Source organism: Castor canadensis, chromosome 17 (genome assembly GCF_047511655.1).
Source record: "Castor canadensis chromosome 17, mCasCan1.hap1v2, whole genome shotgun sequence".
NCBI lineage: Eukaryota > Metazoa > Chordata > Mammalia > Rodentia > Castoridae > Castor > Castor canadensis.
In genome coordinates this window covers 44,640,910-44,656,457 of record NC_133402.1, presented here as the reverse complement: position 1 = coordinate 44,656,457, position 15,548 = coordinate 44,640,910, and the positions used below count along the sequence as shown (strand labels likewise).

The 15,548-nt window shown below is 40.0% G+C and overlaps 1 protein-coding gene across 4 annotated transcripts in view; it reads left to right on the top strand.

Moving 5' to 3' along the window:
* Ano10 (anoctamin 10) overlaps nucleotides 1-15,548 on the top strand; it is a 189,410-nt gene that overhangs the window by 42,495 nt on the left and 131,367 nt on the right. For all 4 annotated transcript variants that reach the window (XM_020186305.2, XM_074059959.1, XM_020186304.2 and 1 more), the window contains 3 exons: nucleotides 353-408; nucleotides 2,760-2,834; nucleotides 5,805-5,987. In XM_020186305.2, coding sequence (XP_020041894.1) covers nucleotides 353-408; nucleotides 2,760-2,834; nucleotides 5,805-5,987 — 314 coding nt within the window. The remainder of the gene's footprint in view (nucleotides 1-352; nucleotides 409-2,759; nucleotides 2,835-5,804; nucleotides 5,988-15,548) is intronic.

Sequence of the window (15,548 nt, the reverse complement as noted above, 5' to 3'; positions counted from 1 at the left end):
TTTTTAGTGCTAATATTTTTAATAATTTTATACCACAATGACGTTGCAGTACCATAAGAAGTGTGTCCATGCCTCATGTTCTTGATGATAAGGAATGGCTGTGATTGACAGCCTAGGGTAATTAGTGACTGAGACTCTGGTGCTGGATGTTTCTGCTTGGAGCACACATCCTGTTTTACATCACAACAGTGCATCTGTTCCCTTCTCCCCAACCCCTCCCTCACCCCCCAGTGCCAGAGTTCAAACCTAGCGCCTTGTGCATGCTGGGCAAGCGCTTTCCCACTGAGCTGCACACCAGCCCTCTATTGTTTTCTTATCTGAGAGAAATTACCTCTCCTTTTTAATATTTTAGAGAACCACAGATTGGAATCTGCCTACCAGAATCATCTAGTTCTGAAAGTTTTGGTGGTAAGTAAAGTTTTTAATGCACAAATTCAAATGTGTTGTGAAGCTACTACATACTTTGAGGAGTAGAAATCAGAAGAGTTCCTTCTCTTCTAGTTCTGAAAGTTTTGGTGGTAAGTAGAGTTTTTAATGTATAAATTCAAATGTATTGTGAAGCTACTACATACTTTTAGGAGTAGAAATCAGAAGAGTTGCTTCTAACTTACCAGGTAATTAACATATTTTGTATAAGTAGGCAAGGATTGATTAATAAATATGTGTACATGTACGTTCCATAGGCTTAACGTGTGTGTGGTGTCAGACTTCAAAATATAGAAATTTGTGTGATAGTCCATTCCAGTTATTTACAACTACCCACTTTCTAGACATGTTCCCATTGTTTTCCTTTCAGTGACCTCTTTGAATATTTTGCTGCTATTCAGCAAGCAATCCTTTTAAGTACCTGCAATCTGTTTAGTGATCAAGTATTGAATTCTTTTTTTAAAATCTTTGTTGAAGACATTTCCAAAGTCCCAGAGGTTCCTAGCATGTTTTGATGCATAGTAGGGAAGAGTCAGAGTGTGCTCACAGGTTACACCTCTTTCCATCATTACTATAAGTAGTAGAGAAGTCCCAGCTTTAAAAGTTCCTCCTTTACCAGAGGGTAGCCTCCCTGAGGATCAGGAAAGGTGTGTAACAGCCACTGAGCTTTCCACGGGGATGGCTGCAAAAGTCATGTATTCCATACCTAGAAAAAGTCTTTGTTCCAGCTGTAGAAATCATTCCAAGAAGTTTGTCTAACTGATTTTTCAGTCCTGAAAACATCAGAAACCATCATGAGGAGAGTTCAGGAAGTAGATAAACTTACAGTGGCAAAAGGAGGCAGGAAATAGAAAACTGCCATAAAATAATAAGAATTCAAGTTTGGCCATTTGAAATAGGAGCAAGTGGCCACTAACATCTAAAAGGGCTCTGAGGCCTCCTTCCCATTATGGAGTAATTGATGTTTAAAAGGTTGGCAAATCAGAGAGGTAGTTGTGCTCTGTGTTCTCTGTAAGAAAGCAGAGGAACATGATTAAAAAATTAATTTAAAAAGATTGTAATGTGGAGCTTTCACCCTTAGAGCTGAAAACTCTCCCTTTGTCTTAAAGAACTCAGTTATGTGCAAGACTTTCTGCTTCCCTGGCAATGCCAGATCCAGTGCTAGGTCAGTGTCTGTGAAAAGACTCACATGTGACAGTCTGTTCTTCCTTCCTTGGATTTTTTAGCTCTCACCTTCTGTTTAATCTTAATGGAGATAGCACTTCTTAGCCTTCCCAGTTTGCTTTTCAACTTCAACTTCTTCTCTGCCTTAGCATCCCTGTTCAGTGGCCATATGGATCTCATGGCTCATGTCTAGAGTGACTCCATGTCCTCACTCTTGTACACCTAGCAGTCTTTGTCCCAAAAGGTGATGCTGCATAGCAGGAAGTCATGAGTACTGGGAGGCAGACAGGAAACTCCCAGTGCAGGGGTGGTTACAGGTTCTCAAGCCAGGAATCTGCTTGAAGAAATGGCACTTTTGGTGCTTTCAGCCCCTAGGCTGCCACTGTGTCTGGCAGAGCAGAGAAGTTCATACTTTTGGTGACAAAGATGCTTCTCAGGCTGGTTGCTAGTGCCACACGACTGTCCTGGTGTCTCCATGAGGGAGGGGGAGTCTTAGGTCCACAAGCACAAAGAGGCTTCATGTATTGGCCCTTTTTGTGGTAAGATCCCCTTGCCAGTGCCACCCAGCTGCCTGGCTGCCTCCTGATTTAGGTGAGAGTTTGTGTCCTTGGACACAAAGGCGCATCTGAGACTGGTTGCTTGTCACAGTGGGGTTTTCCCGGCCATGGCTGCCTGGCTACCCTGGTGTCTCTCCCTGGTGTCTCTTCCCACAGGGAAGGAGAGCACTTCCCTGCAGTGTGCAGCTACTCAGGCCTGGTTGACTGCCTTGTGCCAGTTCTGCTGGACTTGCTGGTGTTGACAGACTCTAGTCAAGTGGAGCAGTGAGCCTCCTGGCCTATCTCCTTGCTGGGCTTGGTCTCTTTATGTTGGGTGGGGGATTTATGATGTGCTGGTGCCCTGTTGACTCATTTGCTGAACAGAAGCTTGAGGCCCATTGCTAAAAGTCGGAATGGTTCACCTTCCTCTAAGCACCTCTCAGAGCTCTGCATCATTTTCCTGTCTATTTCCAGAGTTGATAGTTGTGTTTAGCGAGAGGGAGGCACAGGGAGAAACAATTCTGTGCCATCTGTCTGGAACAGAAATCCCTCATCATATTCTTAAACTCTGAATTTATAGTTGTAATAAGGTTCTGCAAAGTAGTATTTAACATTGTCATCTTCTTTTGGCAGTTCAACTTCCTGAATTGCTTCGCCTCACTCTTCTACATTGCCTTTGTCCTGAAAGATATGAAGCTTTTGCGCCAGGTGAGTATGAATAACATAATCATCAGTGTTTTTAGGTCTTGGAGGTGGTTTCCTATATTCAGGTAATGTAATTGTATTTAAATTTTATTGTTACAAATAAAATGTTTTAAATCCTGTGCTTTTCTAAACCCAATTCTCAATTAAAGATTAGCAGTTGCACTGTATATTCCTTTCAACTGAAAATAAATTAGTTAAACCTAACCAACTTGTAAAATTAATCGAATGAGGTACTAAAATCAGTTACACAGTTCATCTCAAATCTTGTTAAAGCAATTTTCACAGCAAGAACGTTTTCATTAATTAAGCTTTTGTGGCTATCCTTGGGAGGGGGTGATTGGCATAACCTTAAACAGGTGTTTCAAATTTCTTTTTTTAATTAATAGGTTGTTAAACTTTAGAGACCAGTGACTCCTATGCAATACTGTTTCCTAGGCAGTGCATCTCTGAAATGTTTGAGAAAGTCCTATACTTATTTTGATGTGTTGTAATTTCCGGGTAATATAATACCAGTGACTAATAAATTAAGTACGATTTAAGAACTTCCAAATTCTCCTCTTTATACTTGAGTCTGGTATCAGCAAAGAGCTGTCCTGCCTGGCTCTAACATCCTGAGATGGTCAGTGAGGAGCATCGTGAGCCTAGACTTCTTAGTACTTGTGTGCAATCTAGGTATTCTTTTTCAGAAAATGTAAAAGTGTCATCAGAGAAGAGTAAAAGATTTTATAGTTGTGGTGCCAACAGCTTGCGTCAAAGTAAAATTAAATGTCCTCTATGTCTCTACCTTTAAAAATTATTTTTGAAAGTTAAGAAAGTTAAAAATAATACATTTGGAATTGGTAAGCAGGATGTATATACCTTCTCTGGTCCCACATGTTAATGTACCAGTAGGGTCTGATTTCTCCTTTTTACACTTCAGAGAGTCTTCTTTTTTCATGAGAGGACAGGGAAATGGAGGAGGCTTGCTTAAAAAAAAGCTTATAGTGCCAGAATGGTGATGTGTGATGGCAGACTCATATCATCTGGGGAAAATGGAAATTGACCCAACATATGTGAATACTGCTGGAGTAGCTTTGCAGAAACATTAATTCATACTACTAAGTCATCAGAGATGGGCCATGATTCAGGTACACAGTAATTTAGGTACACAGAGTAGCATTTAGAGTAGTGAATAAAACTTCATTAGTGGTGTTAGAGTGAAATAAAAGGATTTTTTTAATGACTTGGGAAAGTGCTTGTCTTAGGTGAGAAAAGCAGTATGCAGAAGTATATACAGATAGGACAAACACAGTTTTATTTTTCCATGTGATTGGAAAAAAATCCCAAGATATGTCAGGGGTTCTGCTACAGTTGGAATTCTTTTTTATTCTGTTTTCTATAGTGAGAGAATGCGTTAATTTTATAATTTAAAGTAAGTCTTAGTCAACCTTTTTTTTTGGTTGGGTACTGGGGATTAAATATCTTGAGCCATCTGATTGCTAGGCAAGTTCTTTACCAGTTGAGCTATTATCCTTCCCCTCTCTTGTTTTTGGAGATAGGAGCGGGCCTTGAACTTGAGATCCTTCTGCCTCTGTCTCCTGAGTTACTGGGTTATAGGTGTGAGCCACCATACCCAGCCTTCAAACTTTTTTTTCAAAGCTGGCAATACCATTTAGAGTCATATGTTATAGTCAGGATAAGACAGTAAAGAACACAACTTCAAGTTAATTCATTTTTCTACCAGCTTATTACTGGCTTCTTATTAAAATCTTACTTGTATCTTATATTTTATAAGTCTTTTCAGTGAAAAATATAAAAATTAGAAACACTATTCCAACACCTAGCTTTTCTAATACTAGTTTTTATGACGTAATAGTATATTACTTTTTTATATTCGTTTATTCATATGTGCATACATTGTTTGGGGCCATTTCTCCCCACTACTGCCTGCCTCCCCCCACCACTTCTGGGCAGAATCTTTTCTGCCCTAATCTCTAATTTTGTTGAAGAGAGAGTATAAACAATAATAAGAAAGACAAAGCATTTTTGCTAGTTGAGATAAGGGTACCTATACAGAGAGATTCCTAGCATTGCTTCCATGTAGAAATGTGTTACATCCCAAGTTGATTCATCTCTAACTGATCTTTTTTCTAGTTCCTGATCCCCTTCTCATATTGGCCTCTGTCACTTTAAGGTTTCTGTATTAGTTCCTCTGCAGTGAAGACATCAAATACTATCATGTTTTTTGTTTCTTACCTATCCCCATACCTCCCGTGTCATGTGACCCAAGTCTAACCACATTACTGTAGTCACCCTAGATCTAAAGTCTGCATATGAAGGAGAACATACGATTTTTGGTCTTCTGAGCCTGACTAACCTCGCTCAGAATGCTGTTCTCCAGTTCCATCCATTTACTTGTGAATGATAAGATTTCATTCTTCTTCATGTCTGAGTAGAATTCCATTGTGTATAAATACCTCATTTTCTTAATCCATTCATCAGTAGTGGGGTATCTTGGCTGTTTCCATAACTTGGCTATTGTGAATGGTGCTGCAATAAACATGGGTGTGCAGGTGCCTCTGGAGTAACCTGTGTTGCATTCCTTTGGGTATATCCCCAGGAGTGGGATTGCTGGATCATAAGGCAGATCTATGTTTAGATTTTTAAGAAGCCTCCAAATTCTTTCCAGAGTGGTTGCACTAGTTTACATTCCCACCAGCAGTGTACGAGGGTTCCTTTTTCCCCATATCCTCACCAACACCTGTTGTTAGTAGTGTTTTTAATGATGGCTATATAGTATATTACTTTTGAACATACTTTTTTTTTTTGGTGCTAAGGTTTGAACTCAGGACCTCACACTTACAAGACAGGTGCTCTACCACTTGAGCTACTTCACCAGCCCTTGAATATTCCATTTTATTTATTGTATATTATACATGCACTATGGTTTTATTAAGCTACTTCATCAAACTTGATGTATGTGCTTCTCTTTAGAGCTTGGCTACACTTCTGATTACCTCCCAGATCCTTAACCAAATTGTGGAGTCTCTTCTTCCGTACTGGCTCCAAAGGAAGCATGGTGTGCGGGTGAAGAGGAGGGTTCAGGCTTTAAAGGCAGACATCGATGCTACATTATATGAACAAGTCATCCTGGAAAAGGAAATGGGAACTTACTTGGTAAGCTAGAATATTACTAAATTAAACTTAATGAACAGTCACACCCTGAATTCACCATATGTTGTCTTAGATATGACTTGTTATAAATGCTTTCTACCCAGTTTCCTCCTCCCCATGTACCACTTTAAAGTTAAAGAGATGGAACTGTGCATTAAAATGCTGCCATTTTGAATCTGAAATTACCCCCAGAAATACCAAAGGGTAAGTGTGAAGAATGACTTGACTGTTCTATAGAGAGGGATGTGGCATATGTCTTCCAGAGGTGACAGAGCAGTGGAGAGATGGTCCCTGGAGAAGCACCAGAATTGCTCACTCTGACACTTCAAACTCATAGAAAGTGATTACCCAAGCAAAAGATCAAGCAATGGCAACCCAAAGATTAATTTTTAGTTGAAATTGTGGTACTGTAAATATAAATCTATACCTTTGAGATAGAGCATTTCTGAGTTATTTTTAGGAACTGCAAACACATCATTAGCAATTGCTTGTAATATCTGAAAAGTCTCGTTATGAAAACCTACCTGTGTATTCATGAGCTCTTGCTGTGCTCTGACTATGCTGGCTATGTGCTGAGATCACACTTGTCGAGGTCTCTGTTGTTTGTATCCTGGGCCTTCCTTCTCGGTGTGACGTTCTTCCTGGTGAAAGGCATTCTTTAGTGCTTCATTCAGTGAGATCCATTTTGTTAAACTTGAAGTCTCATTTTTCATGTGGATTATCGAGTTTCCTGGCTGGCTTTCATAGTGTTTTCCATATGCTGAAGAATTTTGGTCTGAGTAAGAGTTTGTCCTCCTCCTTCTGCCTATATCTCCCTTCCTTATTTTTTTTGCAGCTGTCCATTGGACTTCCAAGCCCCTAATTCAAGACCAGGTGCTTGGAGGCCAGAATTCCCATCTTGTGGTGACGTTGGGGATTCTGAGGATCTGGTTACAGACCCGTAGGTAGCTGTTGGCCAAGCTGTAGTTCCTGGGCTGTGGCTGTGGCTCTTTTCAGTGCCACCCCTGGTTCCAGGGGAATAGGTGCTCTCAGGTCTCCTGGCCTGTGGATGCAGATCGTTGCCACCTGGGTTGGCCTGTGGACTTATTGCCTGGCCACACTCCACATTTCCATGTGATCTGTTGTCCATTTCTCACCTATGCAGGTTTTTTGCTTATTTTTGTTTGGTGATAGGTCTTTTGGTTAAAATGTCCACACATGCAGTAGCATTTTCTATCATTACTATGTTCTGGGGAGAAGATCCAAAGTCTAAACTTACAGCACAATTAGAATAGCAACACCATTGCTGTGCATAGGTGAGGCACAGAGGAGGCTGTTGGAGGTGAGGAGCATGTGGGACGTGGAGCCTTCCTCCCTGGATTGGCCTAGTACCTGCTGACCGTGGGTTAAAACTCAGTCTAAGTCATGTTATGTCAGAATCCTCTCCTTGCTTGTGTCAGGAAGAGTGTTTTTGGCCAGATTTGTTTTTTCCTTCCCTCTCTTACAGAGCTAAACCAGCAGTGGGTCCTTTGTACTCATCATTCCCTATACCCTCCCATCAGAAGCCTCCTTTCCCCAACCTTCACCACGTGCTCCTCTGTTCCATTTGCTTTCCTTGCCCACCAGTCCTCAGCAACCCACCTGCTATAAACTAAGCGAACCATTCACCCTACTGTTGTTTCTATCTTGTCTTTTTCCTGTCCCTGACAGTGTCTTTCCGTAATTCTCCATTATTATCTCTAATGTCCTCTCTCTCTGTCCCTATAATCAGCGAGAATCTGCTTTCAGCTCTTCTTTTTCTCTGAAATTAGGCAAACACCATCATCTCCTAAAGTGCCCAGAACCAAATTCATAGTCTCTCCAGGTGGTTTCCTTCTGCTCTCCCCAGCTCAGTGAGTGGTGACAATAATTCACACAACACTCACCTCATCTATGCAATTTGTACTCATCTGAGAACTGGATGCCAGTTAGAGGGCACTACCACCATCTTGGATTTTACCTCTTTTGGCTTCTCACATCATCTTTCTTTTTTCATGAGGGAAGGCAAGGGACATGTGTTACCTGACAATAACACCTTAGCTCTAGAACTACTCTGAGACTGAAAAAAGTAGACAGCTGCAGCTCTGAGTTATTATTTGACAATTAAACCAGGAGTAAGATTCAAGACTTGGCTTTCCCAATACAGAGACGTTCTGTTATACAGCATAGGCTATCTGATGTGAGGTGAAGACCAGTGTACTCCCAGCACTCGGGGGTTAGGGCAGGACGATCGTGAGTTCAAGGACAGCCTGGACTGTATGGCAAGACCAGAAACAAAACAACAACAACAACAACAAAGAAAAACAAAAAGAAAAAAACTGTACTGATTTTTCCCACAGGCTCTGGGCTAGCAGATTCTCCCTTAACTTACCTGTAGAGTCCTGCCCAGTCCTGCCTATTTCCTGCCTCAGATCTTAGAATTCCCTGCTTACTCTGCCCTGGAAGAATGTTAGACATTGCTTTTTCAGCTGTGTGCACTATCTGAAGAGAGAAGGCGCTGCAGGGTCACATTTGTTCTGCATGGTTGATTGTTGTGCACCGATTCTTCCCTCTTGGAGAATTTTGCTCCTCATGGGATTTAGAATTGCATGTTCTATAATTCCTTCCTGACTGTCATACATGAGTCTAAGATAATGTTGCAAACTGATGGGAAAAAAGCAATTTTACTGAAATTTAAAAATATTATTATGAAGTAATACTTTCTTACTAACTGTGGAGAACTTGGAAATGGCAGGACAGAGCAAATAATAAGGAAAAAGAAAACCTCTGTCATATCCCTGCCAAAAGTAATCCACTGGGGTCCCCTGACCCCTGCTCCAGCAGCCCAGGACCATGGCTGGGTGGCTTCTTAGATCTGCAGTGCCCATGCAGTTCTTTTCTGGGCACTGTGAGTTCATATCCAGCTGCAGAGCTGCTGAAGGCTGTTTTACAATGAATGCTCCCGCTAGAGAACACATTGTCACACAGAATATGAGCTACTTTCTGTTAAGACAGACATTTGATAATAGAGCATCAACAATATTGTAAAACATAAGGATATATATTGAAAGCTGTTGAAAAATGGGGGTGAGAGCAATGTAAGGGGTTGAATGGACCAAAGTAAAGTAGACAGTGGGGATACATTGAGAGACCCCTTGGAGCATAGACTTAAATAGTAATAAGGAAAGACAGGACTATCAAATAGGTACAGTGTATGTAGGTGGGGGGTACTTGTGGGAGGGAGGAGGGTGAATGAAGGAGATTAAGGCAAGGTTAGATGGTGGGTGGACATCATATACTTAGACATAGAACAGCGAGACCTCTTGCAATTGCTTTAAGTGAGGTGAGGAGGGGTTTAAGGGGGAAAGGTGGTTACAGTGATGTAACCAATGTACAATATAAGCCTGTCTGGAATTGACACAATGATTCCCCCTTATGCAATGAATATACCCTATTAAAAATTCTTTTAAAAAGACAGATATTTGAGAGGTTGGCCAAAATGAATGTATGACTCTTTGCATTTAATTTGGAAAATGTAATTATTTTTCAAAAGATATTTCATTTTTGTTAATATACTGTTATTTTATAGAATTCATAAAAATTGAAACTTTTCTGTTTTAATTTCTAATATGGTAAATATACTAGCTAAAACTCACATGAGGATATCTCTAACATCTTTAATAACTGTCAAGAATTAAAACCAAAAAGTTTGAAAAGTGCAGCTCTGGAACAATGTCCCTTATTTATATCTTTCTCATGGCATTGGGTTTTTTGAGCCCAGCATCTGTGTCTTCTTGTGAAATGACAGTGAGAGCTTTTCAAGTGCACCTCTGTCACAGTGCATTGGGAGGCACTGAGGCAAGCCAGTCCTTTGCTAGAGCCACCTTATTTATCAGTTAGGTGACTTAGTGACAGATTGTAAAGATCTTTTTCCACTTCATAATAAATAAGTTACCTTTGGGTAGATACTTTGAGACTTTCCTGTTCCATATGCATGGTACTGCTTCAAAACCTATTTTCAGTTGCTTGTTGCTGGCTCATGGGGATGGTGTTGAGTTCTCATTTCTTACCCAGCAGGTTTGCTGAGCTCTGCTATTATTTCCAATTTTTTTCTATAAAAATACTGAAAAATATTTCAGCTATAAGTAATGTCTATTTTTCCTTCTTTGACTTTTATTCTTTTGATTATCTTTTAGGCTCACTCTTATGTTCAGTGCAATTTGGGTAGAAGAAGTTATAACCAAAACCTTCATCTTGTTCCTGAGTTTTTATTATCTCACTATTAGGTGCCACATTTGTTCCATGTTTTTGGGACACAACTATTTTTCAGTTTAAAAATTTTTTTTTTCAGCCAGACACCTGTGGCTCATGCCTATACTCCTAACTACTCAGGAGACAGAGATCAGGAGGATTGTCGTTTAAAGCCAACCCAGGCCAGTAGTTCACAAGACCCTATCTTGAAAATACCCATCCCAGAAAAGGGCTGGCGGAATGGCTCAAGGTGTAGGCCCTGAGTTCAAGCCCCAGTACTGCAAAACAGCAACAACAACAACAAAAACCCCAGTTTTTCTTTCTTATTTTGTAAGAAGTGTTTTCAAATGAGGTTTTATCAAGTTGAACGATGCTTTATCATGAATGAAGTTTTATCAGGTTTTTTTGCTTCTGTTGTAATTACCATATTATCTCCATAATTGTTTAATGTTTTTATTCATAAATTCATAAATTTCATAAATTTCATAAATTTTACTCATAAATTTCCTAATGAGACACTGTGCTCAAATTTAAATGATTAACTCTACTTGTCTATTATTTTTACACACATTGCTATGTAGAGTGTGCTATTATTTTATTTAGGGTTTTTTTTTTTTTTTGGTACTGGGGTTTAAACTCAGGGCCTTGTGCTTGCTAGGCAAGCACTTTACCCCTTGATCCATGCCCCCGGCCCTTTTTGCTTTAGTTATTTTTCAGATATTTAGTATTTTTCAGCTAATTTTCTGACTGCCTGGGGCCAGCCACAGACTTCAATCCTACTGTCTCTGCTTCCTGCCTAGCTGAGATTACAAGCCACTGTGCTTGGCTTGTTCTTTGAGTTAGAGTCTCAGTAACTTTTTGCCTGGGATAGCTTTGAACTATGATCTTCCCATCTCCACCTCTCAAGTAGCTGTGATTGATTACAGGTGTGCCCCACTATGTCCAGCCTTTATTTAGGGTTTTTATACTATCTGCTAATGATTTTCCTTTCTCTTCTGTGAGGGTAAGGGCCCCATGTTATTTATTGTGAAAACCCTGCTTCTAACACAGAGGCTAGCATTTAGCAGGCACCCAATATATATAATATCTAATAAAGAAAAGTTTCAGAAGAAGAATAGCCAGTCCTTGTTTTCTGTGCACTAATCGTTGCCTTCATTTTGCACGTTCATCCCTTGCCATTCAGTTCTGTCCTAAATAAATTGTTAGTGTCTAGACACAACATGAGAAGCACGTGGGACAGGTCGCCTGCAGCCTACAACTTTGTCTTCATACTTTTAATAAGTGAGATGTGCAAAGTCAGTTACTATTTTTACTGACATACCATATTATTTATAACTACTTTGACCCTTTTTTTGTGTGTGTGTGGTACAGGGTTTGAACTCAGGGCCTACACCTTGAGCCACTCCACCATCCCTTTTTTGTGTTTTTTCGAGGAAGGGTCTCACAAACTATTTGCCTGGACTGGCTTTGAGCCACAGTCCTCCTGATCTCTGCCTCCTTAGTAGCTAGGATCACAGGTGTAAGCCACCGGCACCTGGCTACTTTGTCCTTAATGTTAGCACATAGGTTGTTAGAGAATTGTCTTCATTGGGCTTTGTTCACTTTGAGCACTTCATGTGTGTGTTTTTGTTTTCTTTTTAAGTTTGCATTGTTTTCTTCCTTGATGGTGGGTTGTATCTCTGATTTGCTGTGTTTATTGGTTTAGAAGTATGAAGATCCTGACAGTGTGTATCTCATCACCCAATGCCACTGTGTGAGGTAGGAACAGTGTGAGGCACACTGCTGTGGTGGGCAGGGGCCCCCTGTACACAGCACACTAAATGTGCCAGAGGGCCTTTGAGCGGCACACCTCTGAGAGAACTGGTCTACACATCTCTGCAAAGGCTTGACCTTTACGAGCTGAAGCAGTGCCATTGTAAATGCTGAGCATAGGCCATCAGCATTTCTTAAGCCCGAGTTATGGTAGAAATGGCTTGATTGCTAAGATTTTTACTCTTTCCCAACTTGTGATTTCTTCACTCCCTGGGGAAGTAAACCAATGCTATATCTCTGGGCATACTTCAAAACCACATCCAGATGCTGCAGCATGACCCAAGAAAGTATTTCTCAGAGCCAAACGCCACTGACAGTGCTTTAGAAACTTCTCCCTCTGAGTGCCACACTGAGCCCTCCCTCTCCAGCTCTGAGGTGCATGAGTTTGGTACTTCCTGCTGAACAGCCAGCAAGACTCCCTTGGCATCCCTGGGCTCATACTTGATGCAAGTGTCCAGAGCTTCTGAAAGAAGCACTTCCTCCATTCCCAATACCCTGTAATTATGCTTGAGATTTTCTATTTTAATAAGATAAAAAACAAAGAAAGAAATGGATTGAAAGTAGGTCTGTCTGACACTAAAGCTGTCAGCTCCTGAGCCTCATATGTATATCCTGGTGAAAGACAGACTGGCAGCTATGGTGGTAAGAATTGACTTGTGAACCTGATGGCAGTACTTAACATTGCTCTAGCACTGGGATGAGCATTTCACTCAAAATGAAGCAGCTGTTGCACATCACAGCATGATCCTGAGGCCTGAAGATGCCAGAAGTTGGTGAACACTGGCATAAGGTGTGAGCATAGCCTCCGGTGTCCTGGGCTGGCTCTGTACATCAGTCACTGTGCCTAACTTCTGTCCAGTCAGGACATATGTCATGCTGTGAACGTCAAGCCTCAGTGGTGAGGCACTGAGTAGCACGGAATGTGTCTTCTTCAGATGCGGTGACTGAGGAGACAAGCCAGTCACTGTTCCCCCATTTCCTGCTCCAGCAGAGGCCTTTGTCAGTGCTACAGATCACAGAACAACTGTCTTAATACTGTCTGTACCTCTTCACCCTCAAATCTGACTTACCCCTTTTCTGCTCTGGTGTAAAGTTTTTAAACATGCCGACAAGGTTTTAAAACAGTTTCTGAGGCCTTTCTTTATATTCGCATGGCTTCCCCATTTTCTGCTCTGGGCTCCTTTCTTCTCTGGCCTCTAATGTTTGTGCTACTTTTGTTAGGGTGATCTGGATAGATTTCTTGTTACCATCTGTGGTTTTTTTCTGCTTACTTTAAAAAGCTGAGCTATAATTCATATTCCATAAAGCTCACTTTTTAAAGTATACACTTGAATGGTTTTGCAGATTTGCAAGTCTGTAGTAAATTCACAAGGTTATACAACTGTCACCGCTGTAATTTCAGAACATTTCATCATCCCAGAAAGAAATGTGTAGCCAGCCACAGTCACTCTCTCCCCAGCTTCTGGCAACTACTAATCTATACTCTGTACCTGTGGATTTACTGAGTTCATGTGTCTCATAGAAATGAAACCATACAATGTGTGGCCATTTGTGACTGGCTTCTCTCACTAATCATAGTGTTTTCAAGGTTCATCCATGTTGTAACATGAATTTGTACTTCATTCCTTTTTATGACTGAATAATATTCCATTGTATGTATATATAACATTTTATTTATTCATTTATCAGTGATGAGCATTTGGTCTTTTCCCACATTTTTAGCTGTTAGAACGAATGGTACTATGGCAATTTGTGTATAAATTTTTGTATGCACATGGATTTTGTATAAACACATATTACCATATACTATGTCATAAGTTAGTTCTCTGTTTACCTTTTGAGGAATTGCAGGAGTTTTAAAAAGCCAGTTGTCTCTCATATTCTTTTTCTCTGGCAGTACTGGAGTTTGAGCTTGCTAGACAGGGGCCCTGCCACTTGATAAACTCCGCCCCTTTTTTGCTCTGGTTATTTTGGAAATAGGGTCTTACTTTTTCTTCTCAGGATGGCTTGCACTGTGGTTCTCCTATTTTAGGCTTCCCACCATAGCTGGAATGACAGGCTAACCCCACCATGCCTAACTATTGATTAAGATGGGGTCTTTTGAACTTTGTCCCTGGGCTGGCTAGGAACCATGATCCTCCTGATTGCTATCTCCTTCATAGCTAGGATTACAGACATGAGCCACCAGCATCTGCCTCAGTTTATTTCTTCTTTTGGTACTGTGTGTTTGATGTTGCAGCTAAAGAAAGACCAGGAAGATTTACTCCTGTGTTTTCTTCTAAGATTTTTGTATCTTTAACTTTTATATTAAGTATTTGAGCCATTGCAAGTTAATTTTTGTGTTTGATTTGGGGGAGGGGTTCAACTTCATTCTTTTGCATGTGGATATGTAGTTGTACAGTACTGTTTACTGAAAAACCATTTTTCTCCATTGAGTGGTCTTGGCATGCTTGTTGAAAGTCATAGGCCTCAGATAGAAGAGTTTATTTCTGGATTCTTAATGCTGTTCCATAGACCTGTATGTCTGTCCTTATGCCAGTACTATCATGTCTTAACTACAGTTGCTTTGTAGTAGGTTTTCAAATCAGAAAATGTTATCTTTTCAACCTGTTCCTCTTTTTCAAGATTATTTGTGCTATTCTGGATCCCTCAAAAGTCCTTCTGAGTTTTAGGATCAACTTGTTCATTTCCATAAAAAAATGCATTTAGAATTTTGATTGGGATTACATTGAATCAGTATAACTGTCTTAACAATGTTAAGCTTTCCAATTCATAAACACAAGAGTATCTTTACATTTATTTAAATTTACTTTAATTTTTCTCACAGTGTTTTGTAGTTTTTAGCGTACAAGTCTTACACTCCTTTGGTTAAATTGATACTGGAAGTATTTTTTCCTTTCAGTGCTATTGTGAATGCAGTTGTTTTCTTAATTTCATTTTCATCTTGTTCATTGTTAGTGCACAGAAATGCCATCAATCTTTGTGTATTGATATTTTATCCTGCAGCCTGACTGAAGTAGTTTGATAGGCCTAATAATTATTTGTGGATTTTTTAAATATAAGATCAATTCTGCAAATGTAGGTAATTTTGTTTTCTGCTTTGCATGCCTCTAATTTCTTTGTCTTGCTTAATTTTACTGGTTAGACCTTCTAGAACAATATTAAATATTAAACTTAATATTAATTAAATATTAAGCTGAGAGCATCCGCCCTTGTCCTGTTCCTGATCTTAGTTGGAAAGTTTTCAGTCTTTAACCATTGATAGGGTGTCAACAGTGGGCATTTTCTAGATCCTATTTATCAGATCGAGGGAAATGTAGTTCTCATTTATTGAGTGTTTTTATTATTAAGAGGTATTGGATATTGGTTTTTTGTGTCCTTCAAAAAAACTTGGGGTGGAGGCATGACTCAAGTGATAGAGTATCTGCCTAGAAAATACAAGGCTTGAGTTCAAACCCCAGTACTGCAAAAACCAACCAAATAGACAACCAAAAACTTAAGTAT